General features: G+C 44.4%; 1 protein-coding gene across 4 annotated transcripts in view; it reads right to left on the bottom strand.

Moving 5' to 3' along the window:
- Nucleotides 1-17,034, bottom strand: part of zeb2b (zinc finger E-box binding homeobox 2b) — a 91,558-nt gene that overhangs the window by 18,507 nt on the left and 56,017 nt on the right. For 2 of the 4 annotated variants that reach the window (XM_065952047.1, XM_065952048.1), the window contains exon 3: nt 4,961-5,215. In XM_065952047.1, the coding sequence (XP_065808119.1) occupies nt 4,961-5,215 (255 nt within the window). The remainder of the gene's footprint in view (nt 1-4,960; nt 5,216-17,034) is intronic. The other 2 variants (XM_020634176.3, XM_020634180.3) reach the window with 1 other exon arrangement.

Below are 17,034 nucleotides of genomic sequence, written 5' to 3'. Positions count from 1 at the left end.
AATTAGCCTCAGAAGAAAGGTAAATAAAGGTATTGATGTTGAATATCTAAAAAATGAGCGTACATTTGCCCACTCCTCATCCTCAGTTATCTCTGAAATGTGAATTCCAGCAGTAACTTTTTGTTTAAACCTAAAACTCTGAGCCAAGAAAGAATTGATTTGCTCAATTGTGGGTCAGAAAAACATCTTGGTCGACACGTAGACCATCAAGTCTCTCTGGACTTCTGCCTTGGTGTTATTATTGGAACCACCAATCTAGACGTCGTCTTTTAAATGAAGAAATGGTCAAATTAAGCCTTTCAAATCTAAAGACGTCGGTTGTTTGGTTGCATCCATTGAGATTTACTTCACCTCGCTCCCTGACGTCGCTCTCCAAATGACACCATGGCTGTGAGAAATGTTTGAACGACCAACCCTCCAGGATTTCTGGTTCAAACAGAGCCAGTTCTTACTGCCCATCAGGATAATGGCCCCCTGCCTGTGCAGACGGGCAGATACTGTCCTGGCACAGGTGAGGCGGCTGTAAACAAGCTGGTGGACTGACAGGCTCATAAACAAACCCCCTTCTGACAAATTAATCTGTCCACGGTCGACAGGAGGACACCGACCGGACAATCAGTTTAAGGAGTCCCCGGTCCCTCCTTCCTGCAGCGCCGCTAAAAAATTAAATCAAGGTATTTCCGAGAACATGGGGCTTTTTTTTATTATTCCTTTTTCAGAATAAGGGAGCTGCATTGTTTGCATGACACGCATCTGGTCCTGCTCTGCTGCTCCTGCAACGACATTACAAGTGTTGCATTGTGAGGATTTGTCTTTTTTTTTTCCAATCTGATGTATTTGTTTCTCCACCGTGCAACCAGGATGCATTAGAGAAACCTGGCTGCGATATCACAGGAAAGGTGGTGGGTGTACTGTTGATAATAAAGCTATCCTGCTTACATTATGCTGCACAAAGGCTAGAAGACAAACATTTCTTTTATTTTTAGTCCAACACAATGGGTTTAATAGTTGTGGAATGCTTTCCAGGGCTCGTAATTCAGGGTTTTCTTGAAATTAAAGATTCCCTCTTCTGTGGTGAAATGATAAATACCGCTGTCGATGGCTTGGGAGAATAATGACAGACTCTTCTGTCCTAGTTTAACTTTCCCCTCGCTTGGAGTTTTTTCTTCCCCTCACTGTACTTTTGATTGCACGTCTGGCCAAACAGCATCGAAACCACAGTTGCAGTATGAGAAATGGGTTTTAAACGACATAAATTATGACAAAACAAAACAGATTTAAAAAAAAAAAGAAAAGCTTAGCCGCAGATTAAAATATACCCACAAGTATCAGATATCAGCAGAACTGCCTCACATTTCCGTGTCCTCGTAGGCACCGTGTTTGCTTTGGGTAATCAAATTTGGCTGCATACTTTTGGTCTGACGCAAAGGGGGATGACCGGTGGGATTTACTGGCCCTCCACTCTCCCCTATTTACCTTGGAGAACTTTTGTTATCTGTGGTCTGAGGGGAGGGAGGGAGCAAGGGAGGGAGGGATGCTGGCTTCCAGTAGGAGGTAGGCTAATACCACGAACACCTCGCTGCTGCTGCTGCGGCCCTCTGGCACTCAGACATGCAGAAACAGCATGCCAGTCCTGAGCTGGATTCAAATGGGACTAAGTGTCAGAGTCGAGACTTCTCATCGGAAGAAGAGACACAAATGTAGCTGCTGCAAAGTCTCTTTAACACACAACATCTATACTCTCAAGGTTTTAGGATCCCAAATGTTGTATGATGCACCTTTTTTTTAAAGCTTTAATTTATGAAAAGAAGGGAAATGTTGCTTTATCTGAAATAAATTACAGATGATCTCAACGGTCCTTGAAAAGTCTTTATCTGCACATTTGATTTGATAGATTCAAAAAAGAATGTTGCAAATTATGAGAAAATTGAGGTAAAAAAAGAGGGATTTTATGTTTTCTGGAGTCATTTATACAGCGGATCGCTCATTCTTTTTGTGGTTGAATAAAGCATTCAAACAGGAAGTGTGCACTGAATGTTGTTAACGTGTGTTTTGTCTGCAGAAGGTTTAAAGTAGTAATGTTCACACCTCCTTGGAAAGAGCAACAAATGTGAAAAAGTTAGGATTTTATTATTTTTGAGTCATTTTGCCACAACAGCGGCAGTGGCTTTTTTCTAAAAATAAATCAAACCAAAGAGGAACATCCTTAAAAAAGCGATGGTTTGCATCAGATTTAAATATTTCAAAGGTTTGAGGAGCTAAAAGTCTTACACAACACGATGATAAACAGGAAAATGAGAGTTCATTTATGCCACAGAATCGTCTCTATTCTGGATGACAGCGTCCCCTAAACGCTGGATTAAAGTGTGTTTTGTCTGCAGTAAATCTCAGCAGACCTGAAGCAGTAAGGTACACACCTACTCTGACAAAAAGGGCGACGTTGAGGTTTGGAGAGCCGACTTTGGACTCAGGAGGAGTCCAGAATACTTCAGCCTGAACCGAAATTCCACCTCTTCTCGCAGCGCCTCTAATGCTGTTTATTTTGAAAACATTCCTATTTTTACGGCCGCTCACCGCAGTCTCTTTAAAGTCCTGCCTTTTTGTACATTTAGCCTCATTTAATCTGAATCTCTGCTGCTAAACCTTTTGCAGCTTTTGATGTAATATCCGATATTTTCAGTGTCTTCAAATTTGAGCCGTCTGCAGCCAAAGAAATCACTGTTTTCCTCTGGATTTGATTCTTGGCCGTGTTGGAAACATCTGCACTTGCTGAAAAACACGGAAAACTCCTGGATGCAGGAGGTGTTTGAACGAGCAACTCCAAAACTTGATAAATGTGTGAAGAAAACAAGAACCACTGTTTTCTCCAAAGCAGCCAAAATGTGGCAGAGAGTGTCCTCAAAGAGAGAATTTAAGAGTCCTATCATGTGTCTGTGAGATCAATCCTGCAAACACAGAATCAAAAAGGGAAAGTTTTTCCTTCTGACGCCCTCGAGAAGAGTTTTAAAAGGGCGAAGGGAGAACGCAGGTGATTTATTTGAAAATGTCTGTCAGTGATAATGATGTCATGCTTTCCAGCACATCGCGTCCAGCCTCGATGTGGGATGAAGGAATGTCAAGGACAACACCAGACACAAGACTCTGATTGTGCCCGGGAATCAGAAGACGCTCGCTGATAAACTTTTATTCAAACATAAAGTCTCAGAAACCATCGAAGAAAACAAATTTAAAGCATCACGAGTACTTCAAATGCCTCCTGGGAGTGTCTGTTTCTGATTCTAGGCGACATACGTCCTCACTTTTATGAGCTTTTACTGCTAAATAATCGCTCACACTTCCAAAACGTGTTCAAACTCTTGATAAGGGAGTGACGACCAAATCAGTCCGAGTAAGCAGGAGGGGGGAGGAACAGGAGGAGGGGGGCTCACTTATCTCAGGCCTAAGTTATGTGCTGAGGTATCACTGCAGACACTTAGGCACCGAGAGGAAGAAAAAAAAAAAACAGGCTGGGAAACACAGCACCCGCAAGATTGGGAAAGAGACTCCCAAACGCTCTAATGAACTTGACTTGCTCTCCGAAATATGTCAGCCGCTTTATCACACGAGAAGCGTATTATCTGGGGATTGCAACATAGTTGAATTACAGACATTATGGCACCGCAGGTCTTTATCAAATAAACAATTACCGTATGCAACGACAGCTTGTTTATCCTTTATCTTGATTTATTTACCGAACCCTCTTTTCTTTCTCTCCCCCCTTCACGAGGCGATACGAGCTGTTATTTAGGCAAATGTTGATACCCACCAAGTTTTTTTTTCCACCCCCTAATAAATGTGCAATTTTCCCCCGTATTAAAATTTAAGACTGCTGAATGTTCCCCCGTTTTTCGGCGGCGTGCACAGCTAGTTCATTAGCAGAAATGAATAGCGAAGCCCGGCTCATTTAAATTGGCTGTCTTACATGACTTCTCGCCGTACTCTGTTCCCGTCACATGCTTCCAAGAATCATTGACTCTTATTATACATGTAAATGGCTATCATAAAAATAAAAATTTCATTTAAGATTGTTAATGACTTTTTTGCAGCAGTCTGGCTTCCTTTAATGATTATACCCCTGCCCCCTAATTAAAAGTATTTATCTTTCAAGCATCCGTGACTGAGGCCCCTGCAATCCGAGTCGCTCCACAAAAAGAGCGATCAGCCAGTCAAGTTTGGGGAGGCGTCACCTGCTTGGGATTAAGCAGCTTGTTAGGGGGGAGGTATAACATGGCATCAGGCGCTGCTGGAGCTTTTTGAAATATCATAAACACGGCTACACGTCGAGTGAAAGTATCATCTCCTGCAGAATCTGGAGACAGCCTCGCCTCCCTTTTTCATTTTCTGCAGCTCCCCGGCTTGTTTTGCGAGGTTATACATTACTGTAAATATTTTCCGTTGTTTGGCTCAGAGCGGGACTTTTCTCTAAGCGTGAACCAAATGGTCTCTGTCGCTCACAAAGAAACTGTTTATCGCGTCTGTCTGCCGGGGGAGCAGCGCCGGGGCTCCACCGTCAGACCCGGCTCAAGCACTGTTTGCAAAACGCTCGGCGGCGTTTGTTTAAGTCTGCTCGGGCACCAGATGGGTGGGGCTTATGGTGTAAGGCGACGCCACGAGAGGCAGGATGTGCACACATTTGCTATAAAGTATCCGAAAAGTCAGCTTAGGGGTTGTTGTTTTTGATTGACAGCTCACCTGAAGCCCACACATCTGGGGAAAACTGATTAAAAATCTGTTTTTCAGGGTTTTCTTCACACAGATTTGTATGAAATGTGAAAAAAAAATGACACCTTAACTTCATTTGCACTCCATATTTTGAGCTTTTTGCTTCTAGGAGTGCGTCTACGTGCTTTTTATACAGAATAATGTCGACGCTCCTTTAACCCCGCCCACGCAGGTCACCATTAACCAATGAGACACTCACCAGTACCGTCGACCGAGGCACTCAGCATGTCGTTGTCGGGCCAGATGTGCTCCACGCCGCTGTCCCGCATCTCGTCGTCCTCCTCCTCCTTGGTCAGCAGGCCGTGGCTCTCGGCGCGTGGCGAGGCCTCCGGGTTGGTGAGGCTGGCGGGGCTTCCCGTGCCGTTGATCAGGGGGTCTTCCTCGGACACTGGCAGCTTGTCCTCCTCCTCTGTCTCTGAGCCTGTCTCCACCACATTCTCGTAGTTCAGAGCTGTGACAGAAAAGAAAACGGAGAAGTCCGGTCAGTACAGGAGGATTCCATGCCGTGCATGTGTTATATGTGACGGAGGAATGGGGTGGAGTCGGCTTTTCAGCTGTTTTAGTGACGGAATGGTCTTCATAATCAACCATTGATTCAGCTTAGATCAATAAAATAAATCTTCTACCCTTGATTGTCCTAATAATGTCTAACCGGAGCTCATTCTTTCCTTGTTTCCCATGTTGTGGTCATGCCAGCATTACTGGCAGCTCGTTGTGTTATTGATGGAGAAATGTAGGCGTGTGCTTCTTTGAGTGTCAGCTTAGTGATGAAACATAAAATAAAGATGAATCTGAAAAGGGATTTTTTGGAAATTGAGGTCTGTTCCCAGATTAAAAAGGTCACCCCACATCACTGCTCGCTCCAAGGCGTAGGCGTTTCTTTCTCTTTTTTTTGTGGGTTACACCCCAATTACAGCATCCGCGACTGGAATCTGTGACTGCACCGCAGCGGTGGGCAGACAGCTGTCGAGGAGATGCGAGCCAAAATAGCCACTAATTTTCAGTCCTGCACACATGCCTGGGATACCAACGAGCTGCACCTTTCAGGACGGCTCTGCTCGGGAGCATACCCGTCACGTTTGAGATGCTCCGCATAGCACATACAATATTACAAATGTCATTGCCATGCATACAAAAGGCTTAACCTATAGTCATTTAGATTATTCATCACCCCTCGGATGTCTTCCCATTTGCATTGCCAGTGAACCAAGAACATAAATATAAATGTTTCCAAACACATGACAGAGCCTTAGGACGATGGAAGCACACATTCAGAGAGGTAACACACTCTCTCACACACACACACACACACACACACACACACACACACACACACACACACTCTGACACACACTCAAAACTCCAAGGCAGCATCAGCGGGGCCCGCCCGTCTCCACAGCACTCAGGTCCCAGACATATGCCTGCTTGACTTAAAATAGACGGCCTGTAAATAAGGGGCTGTGAACTCAATCAAAGGTGGCTGGCGTGCAGATTAGGCAGGTTCTCGTCGCATGTTTGGTACATGGTGGCAGAAAGGGACATCATACCACATATTGGTGGAGTGCAGATGGGGCGCGAGACGAAGCCAGAAGCATGGCATCACACGGAGACACACCTCACTGGCAGCTTGTGCAAGAATGTTCTGCTGTGGGAGCCAATCATGGGAGGGCCCCGCAGTTTGAGCCGCTATAGGGAAGAGGTGGAGGCTGTTTTTTTTTTTATGTGCTTAAGTTGAATTTATGTTTCTGAGACTAAATAAAATCTGCTGCTAGCTCATAAGTCTTTACAGATTGACACATAAATAGCACAACATGCCTCACATGGGGACCCTGTAAGGAATCAACAAGCTTCATTTTGGCATTTTATGGGCCGGTAAGGGTCCCTGCCGCTTGAACTTTCCCAGAATGAAGAGTGCCAAACAGATGAAGTCCATGCATGACATTTGGGAGGACATTATACATATCAAAAGATAAGCCTCCCCACATCTCCTCCTAACACGTCTCCGTACGATTGACTGGTCTGCACTTGCCTTCAGCGAACAACTGCACAACAGGTGCAAATTAAAATGAAAACAGGGCTTTGAGACGTGGGAGGGGGAGGAGGCGGGTGGCAGGCAGGCTGAAGGGGGGGGGGGGGGGGGGGAGGGTGGGAGTGCGCTGACCTGCCTCGAATACCAATCGACGGAGGAAACAAAACCTTTTCAAGAGGTGTGATCACAAGGGTTTAGGCAAGTTCAGACTCAGTAATGCTCCTTGGAGATGACAAAAAAGGCAAGCGAGGCTTGAGAGAGACGTTAGGAATTCCTGGGTGGTCCACATATACCTTGGTTGGTTTTGTGCCTTTATTTCAAAGGTTTCTTCATCAGTTTCACCTGGATAATTCAACATCTAGAGTCACTTAAGAGAGCAAGACAACCCTTTGAAACAAGCTCTCCATCTACCTGAGTACATTTTTTAAAGGATTCATATTAAAGCCTTCTCTCTTCCCCTGAAATCATTTCAACGTTGGTCAAACGTCTCTCAAGCAGACGTCCCTTTGAATCAACAAAACAATCATTTTGGTATTCACCTCTCCGTGCCTCGTCGCCCCTGAGGTTCTGAACTTTTCTCAGCCATGTCCCATCAGCTCTGTGTCCCCCAACTTCCAGAGGAGGGGGAGGCAGCCAAGAACAAAAGGCCAAGAGGCTTGGGAAGCTATCAACCCGTCGCTGTGAACCTGATCTCTGGATGCAGATTCAATGACGGCGGAGCAGGGGCCGGCTGAATGAAATTATCTAAGGCTGGACAGGTTTTAAAGGGCCCATTCTTCCCCAATAAAAGGAGCGAGGGAGCTTCTTTTTGTTTGGCAACACTTCCAATGCACGGCAACGCACACCGTTCTGACTCCCACGTAGGGAATGCGCCATTGTGTCCGACTGCGACAAACTTTCAGCCCATGATTGAGAGAAAAATCCTTGAGGAAGAGAAAGTGAGGCTCACATTTTTTTTTTTTTTTTTTTTTGTCACCGTTTCCTGACGTCTTGTTCCCAAGTTTCAGAACAAATTTTCGAGCACGGGGGCGTTGAAGTTGTCTCTGAAAGCTACAGTAGAGGCAATCAGCTGTCTCCCTCCGCATTCAACGTATACCTCCAAGAAGGCAAAATGACAGTGGGGTGCTCGTCAAGAACAAACGCTTGGCATTAGCGTCAAGAAAGCCGCCATTGTTTAAGTGCCACCGCTGACAAGTGCCTCTCCTCTCCGAGCATGAAGCATCTATTGGTATTGTGTCACGCAACAAAGTAATTCTAACCTACTAATATTTTCCAGGCAGCTATTTCGCCCCCCCCCCTTCTTCCAAGCTCACTCTTAATCAGCCTTTTGTGTTGTTGAGGAGAGAGGAAGACAAAGAAAAGATAATGTTTACTCCTCAAACCCCTCTCCTCGACACTCCTTTTCTTACCTTAAGTGTCATCCACGACAAAAGCAATTACGCCCGGCGTTCCACCAACTCTCCCTCTACCTGTTTGCCGTCTTTTCTTTCACTTTTCCCGCCGTTTAAGGTAAATAAAAGGAGCCTCTTTTGACTCAACTTGTTCAGATAATTAAAATGACAACATGTAAGAGTGCAGTTCTTGTCTAATGTGGGGTTTTAAACTATCTGACATAACCCTTTCACAGGCCTGGCATTATTCTGTCACTCAGGCAAAAATAGAGGGTGGAGGGGAATATTGTATATTGATTAGGATGGCTAGAAGCGTCAGCGGTGACAGCCAGAGAGAGCAAGTCTTATTAAAATCTAATCATTTCTTTGATGAAGATAAATAAAGGAGAGAGGGTGGGGGGGGGGAAAACAATGGCTCAGGCAATACTTCAGCTGTGACAGTCGTATTCTGCAGATACTGAGGATTCTTTTAGTGCCGGGAAACAAACTCCAAATCTAAAACGATTATATTTCCAAGGCGTCACGTTTGACAGTGAACAAATGGCTGCAGTGATCAAAAAGTCCTTTTAAAAGTCGCAGTCATAATCAACCCCAGAGATATGTCACCCCGGTGCTCGCCCTTTGTCAACAGTTGTCTGACCACATGCTGCATTCAAAGACGCAGCAAAGTCACTCTGAGGAACACGCAGCCTCCTAGGTGCTTTTGATGCTGCTCAACAAAACTTTATATGTACGGTTTGAATGCATGGAATTTATTTTCAAGTTGGGCGTGCGTGCCTTGAAATAAAAATGTTGGAGAATGAGCTTGTTGATGAATGTTTGCTAAAAGTTTGACTAGAAGAAGCGAGAGGGGAAGGTAGAGAAGTCCTATACCTGAGCTGATATGAGCCAGGAGGGTCAGGGGCGTGTCTAATTTGAGAGAAAAGGGGAATATCAGCAGCCAGTGGACAAGGTGAAGACGAGCTCTGGACGTTTTCTGTCCAAGAAAATAAACTGACCGGAGCCAGGAGTCGAAAATGAGAAACTTTTTCTCAAAGTTGCAACCTTATTTTACCTTTAATGTCAAGCCATATATTCAGAAATGCAACAACAATCCTGTGGATGTTCAGTGATTTGCAGCCAGAGGGGGAGATAATGAGGACTTTAAAGAAGTTTTCTGTCCATTGATCGGAGCCAGAAGTCTCACATCGACAGAACGGGGGAACTTTTCTTCCCCTCTGCCGTCTTGAATCACACGTTCCTCGATGCTACACCTGCACTCTGCCGAGGAAAACCATTTCACAATGCTAACAAGTATAATCACATTTATTTAACGCTCCCTGAGTAGTCGTCCAGTGCCCCGGAGGAGGCTGCACTAAAAGCCCTTCCTGCTCGGGTCTCGGAGCCAGAGAGAGAGAGAAGGAGAGAGCGAGAGAGAGAGAGGAAGAGAAGAGAGCTCTTTCTGTTCGGCAGGCCAGCGGTGGAGGTGATCGCTGCAGGGAGAATGACTAACACCCACATTCGTGGTCTCACTCTAACCCCGGCTGACTTTTTTTTTTTTTTTTTTAGTCGAGTGTCGAGGCTTAGCTCCAGGTGACACGCTCGGCCTCCTACGCCGATAATGAGCCAGGACATTCTCCCTATTGGACGATAACTGCTCACGCTCGCTCCCTGTCTCATGAATGTGAGCCAGGCGGATCACCTGGATGGCTGCGAGGGAGACGGCGAAGCAGGAGTGCAGTGTTAGTCAGTGTGTGTGTGTGTGTGTGTGTGTGTGTGTGGGAGGGCATTAACGTGGAAGCGAGGTCGCTGCCTTGTGGCTACGGCCAGCGGTAGCGGATTCTCATCCTGACCTTTTGTCTGCCATTGTTCCTGTCTGCAGCAGTTTAAGCTCTTCCCCGGGTGAGTCTCAACACTGTGATGGAGAGCTCACACCTACAGGAGGACCACTCTTCTGCATCTCCTTTTTCACCTCTTTAACTTCTTCTTCGACGTGTTTCACAGGAGGCCTGATGCCTCAAAGTCTTTGTTTCTTACATTAATTACCCTTTTCCCCTAAAAATATATATTCAAATGAAAGAGTCCTGACAGATTTGGTCCCTTCCTTCTTCCATTTTTAAACATACTGTCTTTCTTTAATTCTCCTTTTTTTATATGTTTTTTTTTGTGTAGTAAAGCATCCATTTTTTTACATTAGTTACAAGAGTCCTGACCTTTTTTAAACTTTATCTTAGACATATTTCCTACATTTAAACTCTTCATTTTTTCATATTTTATAATTATAACTGTGTGCTGAATAGTTTTTGGTTTGTTTTTCTTGTTTGTAACATCTTATTTTTTAGTATAAATATGTTTTGTCTTCATCTATTCTACGTCTCCCGGTACAATGAGGCGCTCGGTCTTCTTATTTTTACCCTTAAGGAGTCTTGATGCTTTTTATCACCGTGTTTCCACATTGAATCTTCTTCTTTATCGACATTTGTTCTTGAAGTTGCCTTTTAAAATTTAATTTTTAATTTTTACAACCAGAACTTTTTTATTTGCATATTTCTAAAGAGTTCTGATGCTTTCTGGGTGTTTTTTGGTTTGTTAAACTGAATGCACATGTCGTTTTTCTTGACATAGTTTTGATTTTTCCTTCAAATAATCCGATCCACTTTATAAAAAAACAGATCATTTTAAAGCTTCAAAGTTAAACTAAGGTCAGTCATTTATAAACTTTTATTAACTGTATGTTGTAATTACGCATCTACAGATCATTTTTCTTCCAACGGGACGCAGCCGTGGCGTCCGGAGGAGGAGGACTGAAGTCACGGCGGACAAAAGAAGAGCCGACATGTTTGGATATTTTGTGCTATCTTGTCTCGGTATAATGGTGCCATCGAGCACAAGGGCCAAATCAGGGCCAAGTCGGTGAAAGGACGGTGGCAGAGGGCAAACAAAAGCCCTGAAAAGAGAGAGAGAGAGAGGGGTGAGGGCCAGGAAGGGGGAGGTAGGGGACTTGGGAGAGACGATGAATGGTGAAAACTCAGTGAAGTGTAAACGCAACCTGGGAGAGTGAGTGAGTGTGTCTGGGTGCTGTGAGTGTGAGTGTGTGTGTGTGTACAGGCAGGGGGAGGGGTGTCTCTGACAAGTGAAGAGACTGAGTGTGTGTTTGACTGATATGAGTCGTCGCTGTTTCACTGTTTAGATGATTTTAAGTGTTTTATTAAATCAGCTCTCTGCGAGCATCAATGAGGTGAGACACCAAAGAGCCCGTCCTATAAGGTCAGAAAAACTCCCCAAAGGTCCAGATTTATCCCTCTCTCAGGGTGTAAAAAACTCAAAACAGAACCCCATAGGTCACTCGTCCTTCAGTCTGAATAAAGAAGGCAACATTTTTCAACCACCTCAAATGTTCCACTACAGCTACTAAATACAGATAAAAACTGGCATCTACATTATGTTCCTGCTGAGATTTTAATTGTAACATTTCAGCGTTTTCGTCATTTAGGACCAAACTTTGCTGAAATATAAGGAAAGGATCAAGAGATTTTCTGCACGATTTTCTGCTTTAAGGCCGGGAGTTCAAGCTACTGCAACCAGCACCATATATCTAAATGATTGCTTTAATCTCATTGGATGATATTCATGGCTTCTGATTGCTATATGTTCTCAATTCAAGCCTGGAGTAGCTTAAAAAAATGTTGTAGCAATTTGAAAATAATATTGATATCAGACTGAGGAATTTTTTTTTTAGATTTTTTGTTTGATTCTATAAGTTGCAGAAAATCACCACTCATCCCTAAAACCGCCGCTGGATTGGTCCGAGAAGAGCGGCTCGCAGCAGCTCGGACTCTAATTCAATTAAAGTCCCATTTATTTGCAGAGGAGGCCGGAGCAACAGGCAGGGGAGGAGGGAGATGGAAGAGCGGGGGGGGGGGGAGAGAGAGAGAGAGAAAGGGAGAGCGAGGGAGAGAGAGAAAGCTGCAAGGTTTGCTCAACAGCTCAGAGGTCCCACCTTTGCCGGGTCCTGCATGGATTCACCATCTGTGCCTCCTCTCCTCCTCCTCCCCCTCCTCCCCCAGTTCACACATGTTCCTGCCTCCAACAAATGTTCGAAGTAAAACCTTCCCCTCCTCTCCTCCCCTACCCACCCCCCCCCCCTCCCCCTCCTCGTCACACAAGCCAAAGAAGAAGAATAAAAAAGACACAACAAAAGCTTCCCTGGCTGCCCTCAGGACTCCCAGGCCAGGGGAGTGGGAGGGGAGGATTCAGAGAGGAAGAACAGAGAAGAGGGGGGAGGAAGAGAGCATGCAGAGGGGAGGAGGGGGGAGGTTAGAGAGTATGTATATTTTTTTTATTCCAGCTCAGGTGAGCATCCTTTCTGCCTCTTGACGTTACCCTGACACACGTCAAGCAACAGGAAAAAAAGGGGGAAAACGGTTAAAATTAGAAAATTGAATTTATTTGATAATTTCCCAGAATAATTAGAGTAATATGGGTTAATTAATATGCAAATCTCTCAGCAGATGTTCGGCAGCAAGGCACTGCGCGGCTCAGGAAAAAAAAAACAGAAAAAAAAAAACAGCCCCCTTCTATTTTCTCCTGCCTGGTTTTGGCTGTCAGTTATTGGGCCGTAATTACTGTAACTAACCAAATACACACACACACACACCACACACACACACCACACACACACACACACACACACCACACACACACACACACACACACACACACACACACACACACACACACACACACACACACACACACACACACACACACACTCACTGAAGGGAGGAGAAAAAAAAAAGGAAAACGTTTGCTGGGTGAACCGCTTCCAGTTTTGGAGTCGTCGCTTCTCACACCACATAAGAGAGACCATCGCTAATTTCCCCTCCGCCATAAAGACTCTTTTAAGCTCCCAGCTGAATGAATGTGTGTGTGTGTGTGTGTGTGTGTGTCTCTCATGCATGTGTGTGTGTAGATGTGTGACGACAGTGAAGAGAGCACCTGTACGTTAATACGGAGAAGAAAAAGCAGCTAATGACGCAGCTGAATACTACCACCAGAAACATCCATAGACTCACTTTGAGTGACATAAATACAAACAACATGAGGCCATAAATAAATAAAAAAGCCTGAATGAACACGGAGGATTCACAAAATATTTAAAATACAAGCTGAAGGTGACACAGGTGGTTTTATTAGATGAGTTGACTAATTACACGACGCATCTTTTTGCAAAATTGGACAAATTTTCAAATCAATAATTCAACAATTGGTCAGTATTTGATCGACAGATAATCACAAACAAGACGTTTCACTGATGGTTTAGCCTTTTTTTGAGCTAAAATGTCAAAAATAAAGTAAGAAAATAGATTTTTGAGCATTTAAAAGCATCTAAAATATGCAATTGTCCTGCTTTGTTCTTGCTCTAAATTGAATTTTAAGGCTAATTTAGAGATTTTGTAGTTTTCTTTAGACGTAACTTTTGCCCTTATATGGACGTATTGCATGATTTATACCATTTGTTTTAAGCTAGAGTGAAGATTTCACATTTTTAAACCGTAAAGGATCTCAAATATAAGATTTTTAACGCTTCTTTCCTTTTTCAAACTTGCTTTAAACCTGCAGTTTAATAAATCAGTTTTTGTTCATGATTACTATTATTCTGCCACTGAACTGTTGATTAATTAAAGTAAGAATGATCCTGAGGTTGATGTGTGATGAAAATAATCTCTAGTTTAGGCTCTAAAATGAAGGATTTCTCTTCCCTGCTCTGTATTCTTGAGGGAGGAGGGACGGGTTACCTTTAATAGAAAGATTTAATTCATGAATTCTTCCCTGGGGAGGGAGGAAAATATAAGAAGAGCCTATCTCAGGGCTTCTTGCCAGGGTTCTCCTGTGGTCAGCTCTCTCCAATAATAATGTGTTTCCGATAGAAGTGAGTGTGTGTGTGTGTGTGTGTGTGTGTGTGTGTGTGTGTGTGTGTGTGTGTGTGTGTGTGTGTGTGTGTGTGTGTGTGTGTGCGTCAAAAGCTGAGACTGTTATCTAAATCGTTCCTCTTTCTGTACGGCCATGACTCTTTCTCTCTCTCTCTTCAGTTCCACTCCTCCTCCTCCTCCTGCCCAGTCTCAAAGGGACACCGTGGCTCAATGCCATGAGTCCACGCCCCGGCCTACACACACACAAACACACAAACACATGTACACACACACACCTACATGTGGGCAAAGCAGCAACATGCGTTCATAAAAATAGACGCGCAAACACACATGACGAAGCGGCATGCGGAACATTTTTATAAATAGAAACACAAGCGCTCACACAAGGAGGAAAACACACACAAACAAACACACCTCGATCACACACACACACACACGGACACACACGGGTGGTGGAATCTGCTGACATGGACTCGTATCAGGTTAGATTTGGAGGAGGTGGCTCAGAATGTTGGTCACAGCTTTTTGTTATCAGGTCTGCTTAATATTGGAACCTGCCTTCATATGTGTGTGTGTGTTTAAGTGTGTGTGTGTGAGTCTGTGTGTTTGCCGGCGTGGCCTCGCACTACTTTGTGCACCATCGTGATAACACATCTGCTTTGGGTTCATCTGTTTATGAATCACTCTTATCTGCCCTGGAAGTGCTACACCGCTCCTGAGTGTGTGTGTGTGTGTGTGTGTGTCGTGTGTGTGTGTGTGTGTTTGTGTGTGTACGTGTGAGTGTGTGGGAGTGTACATCTGTGTTCCTGTGTTCCTCAGTGTGTGTTTTCTCTGTAGGATTGTGTCATTGTGAGTATTTACAAGAGAGGAAGATGAAGAGGAGGAGGAAAGAGAGAAAGATCCACTTGGAGACAAATCCTAACACATGCCAGATCTCATTTGGATTCTACAGTTTTTGAAGTGAATTGCTAAAATACACGGCAACAGTGCTACAACTCATTGCTCTATATACGTCAATGCGATCAATATGATGAGATGTTTATTACAGGTAGTACTACAAGGTTTTAAAAATGATTCTCTGCTTGTGGTAGGACAGCAAACTGCAACTTTAACGTCCATTTCAGGCGTTTTTCTTCAATTCCTTGCATTAAAAATGATAGAAACTCCAAATGCAACCTGGTTAGGTATGCAACAACTCATCACTTAACTTTCCTCCATATTTAGATCCATATGCATCATTCTTTTGGATACAGAGATGGTCTAAAAAGTCAGGGTGGCTTACAAGCATTGAGTATTTGGTCGCGATTACTGCAGAAGGAGGATCACAGAAGTCATGTGTACACATGTCTGTGGGGTGGTGAAGTGGAAAGATGGCTTTTTTGGCGAGATTGTGCATCACACCTATGAGAAGAACTCTTTCCCTCGCAGCACAAGACGAGCAGAAATCCAGCAATTCTTCATTGCTGACGGCCCCCACGTGCCTCGTTTTAATAAAAAAGAATCTATAAAAATAAATTACTTGCACTAAGTATATGCAAATTCAAATGTAAGCAATCATTGCAAAATTAATTTTGCCAGAACTGATTAAAAGCTTTAATAAATCTATATACAGTATTGCGCCAATCTGATATTGTAAATTTATTACGCTCCCTGTAAGATTAATTAGAAAGCTACGGTAACATATTGCACTGCCAGGCCAGATTACTGTACTTTTTTGTTAATAACAGTTAAGCAGAACCTGAGCTGTAATTACCGGCTAACAGAAGCTTTTGATGCTGATTTCCTTCACCGGGAGGACGGAGAAGAAAAGGAAACAAATGAAGGCGTCTTTACTCCAATGCTATGCATCTTTTTGGGATAAAGAAGAAGAATTAATCAGCGCTGGGAGATCATCTTTCATGCAGAGTGGGAGATTTCATTTGGGGAACGAAGGATTATATTAAAAAGTATCTTCATTTGGTATTTGAGGTGAGCGAGCCAAGGTTAGAGGCTGGATGCCCACACAGAAAAACATATGATGAAGCTAAAATCCTCTTTTCTTCACAGTGAAGCACCTTGAAGCTGTGACATCAGAGAGGCTACAGGCGGTTATCCAAGACTCTTTCACCTTTTTCCTCAGACACCAAACTGTCGAGGAGGCCGCCAGATAGCAGCGAAAACAAACCGGTTTGATCTGGCCAAGGTTGTTTTGCATTCTTGTCCACGGCGACGGAGGCCATGGCCACGTTTATCTCTGCAAAAACAGCACCTGAGAGCTAAAACAAACGATTCTCACCGACCTCAAAAGCAAAGCAGGAGAGTTCGAAAAAAGAAAAAAACTGAAAGTGACAATGACAAGGAAAAAAACAAGAGGAGTGAGACCTCTCGCCGTAAAACTCTGCCAGTCACCAGCTGTTTAAAGGTCGATCAGAGTGTGTGTCTGTGTGTGTCTGTCTGTGTGTGTGTGTGTGTGTGTGGGGGGGGGGGAGTCGAGCAGGGACCTCAGATGGACTGAAGAGATCAGACAGGATGAACCAGGAGGGGTGGTGGGGGTGGGGGGGTGGGGGAGGGGAAGGGGGGGGGTCCAGGTGAGGGGCCACAGGAGGGTGAGGAGGAGGGAGGAGAAGGGGTGTGAGGAGGAGACCTCTTCTTCCTCTCTGGTCCGAGCCAATCTGGGGGCCCGGGGCCTCATTCACATGGTAATGAGAGTGTAAAATCACATCTGTTACCCCGACCAACACACACACACACACACACACACACACACACACACACACACACACACACACACACACACACACACACACACACACACACACACACACACACACACACACACACACACACACACACACACACACAGAGGATCTTTGTCACCTGAAAAGCATCCCCACAAGGTATCAAACAAGCACCATGAAGTGGTGTGTGTGTGTGCGCGATGTGTGTGCGTGTGCACCTCATC

The sequence above is a fragment of the Labrus bergylta genome, chromosome 24, assembly GCF_963930695.1.
Source record: "Labrus bergylta chromosome 24, fLabBer1.1, whole genome shotgun sequence".
Classification (NCBI taxonomy): Eukaryota; Metazoa; Chordata; class Actinopteri; order Labriformes; family Labridae; genus Labrus; species Labrus bergylta.
Note: the sequence above shows the minus strand (reverse complement) of the source record. Positions and strands in the feature narration are given on the sequence as shown.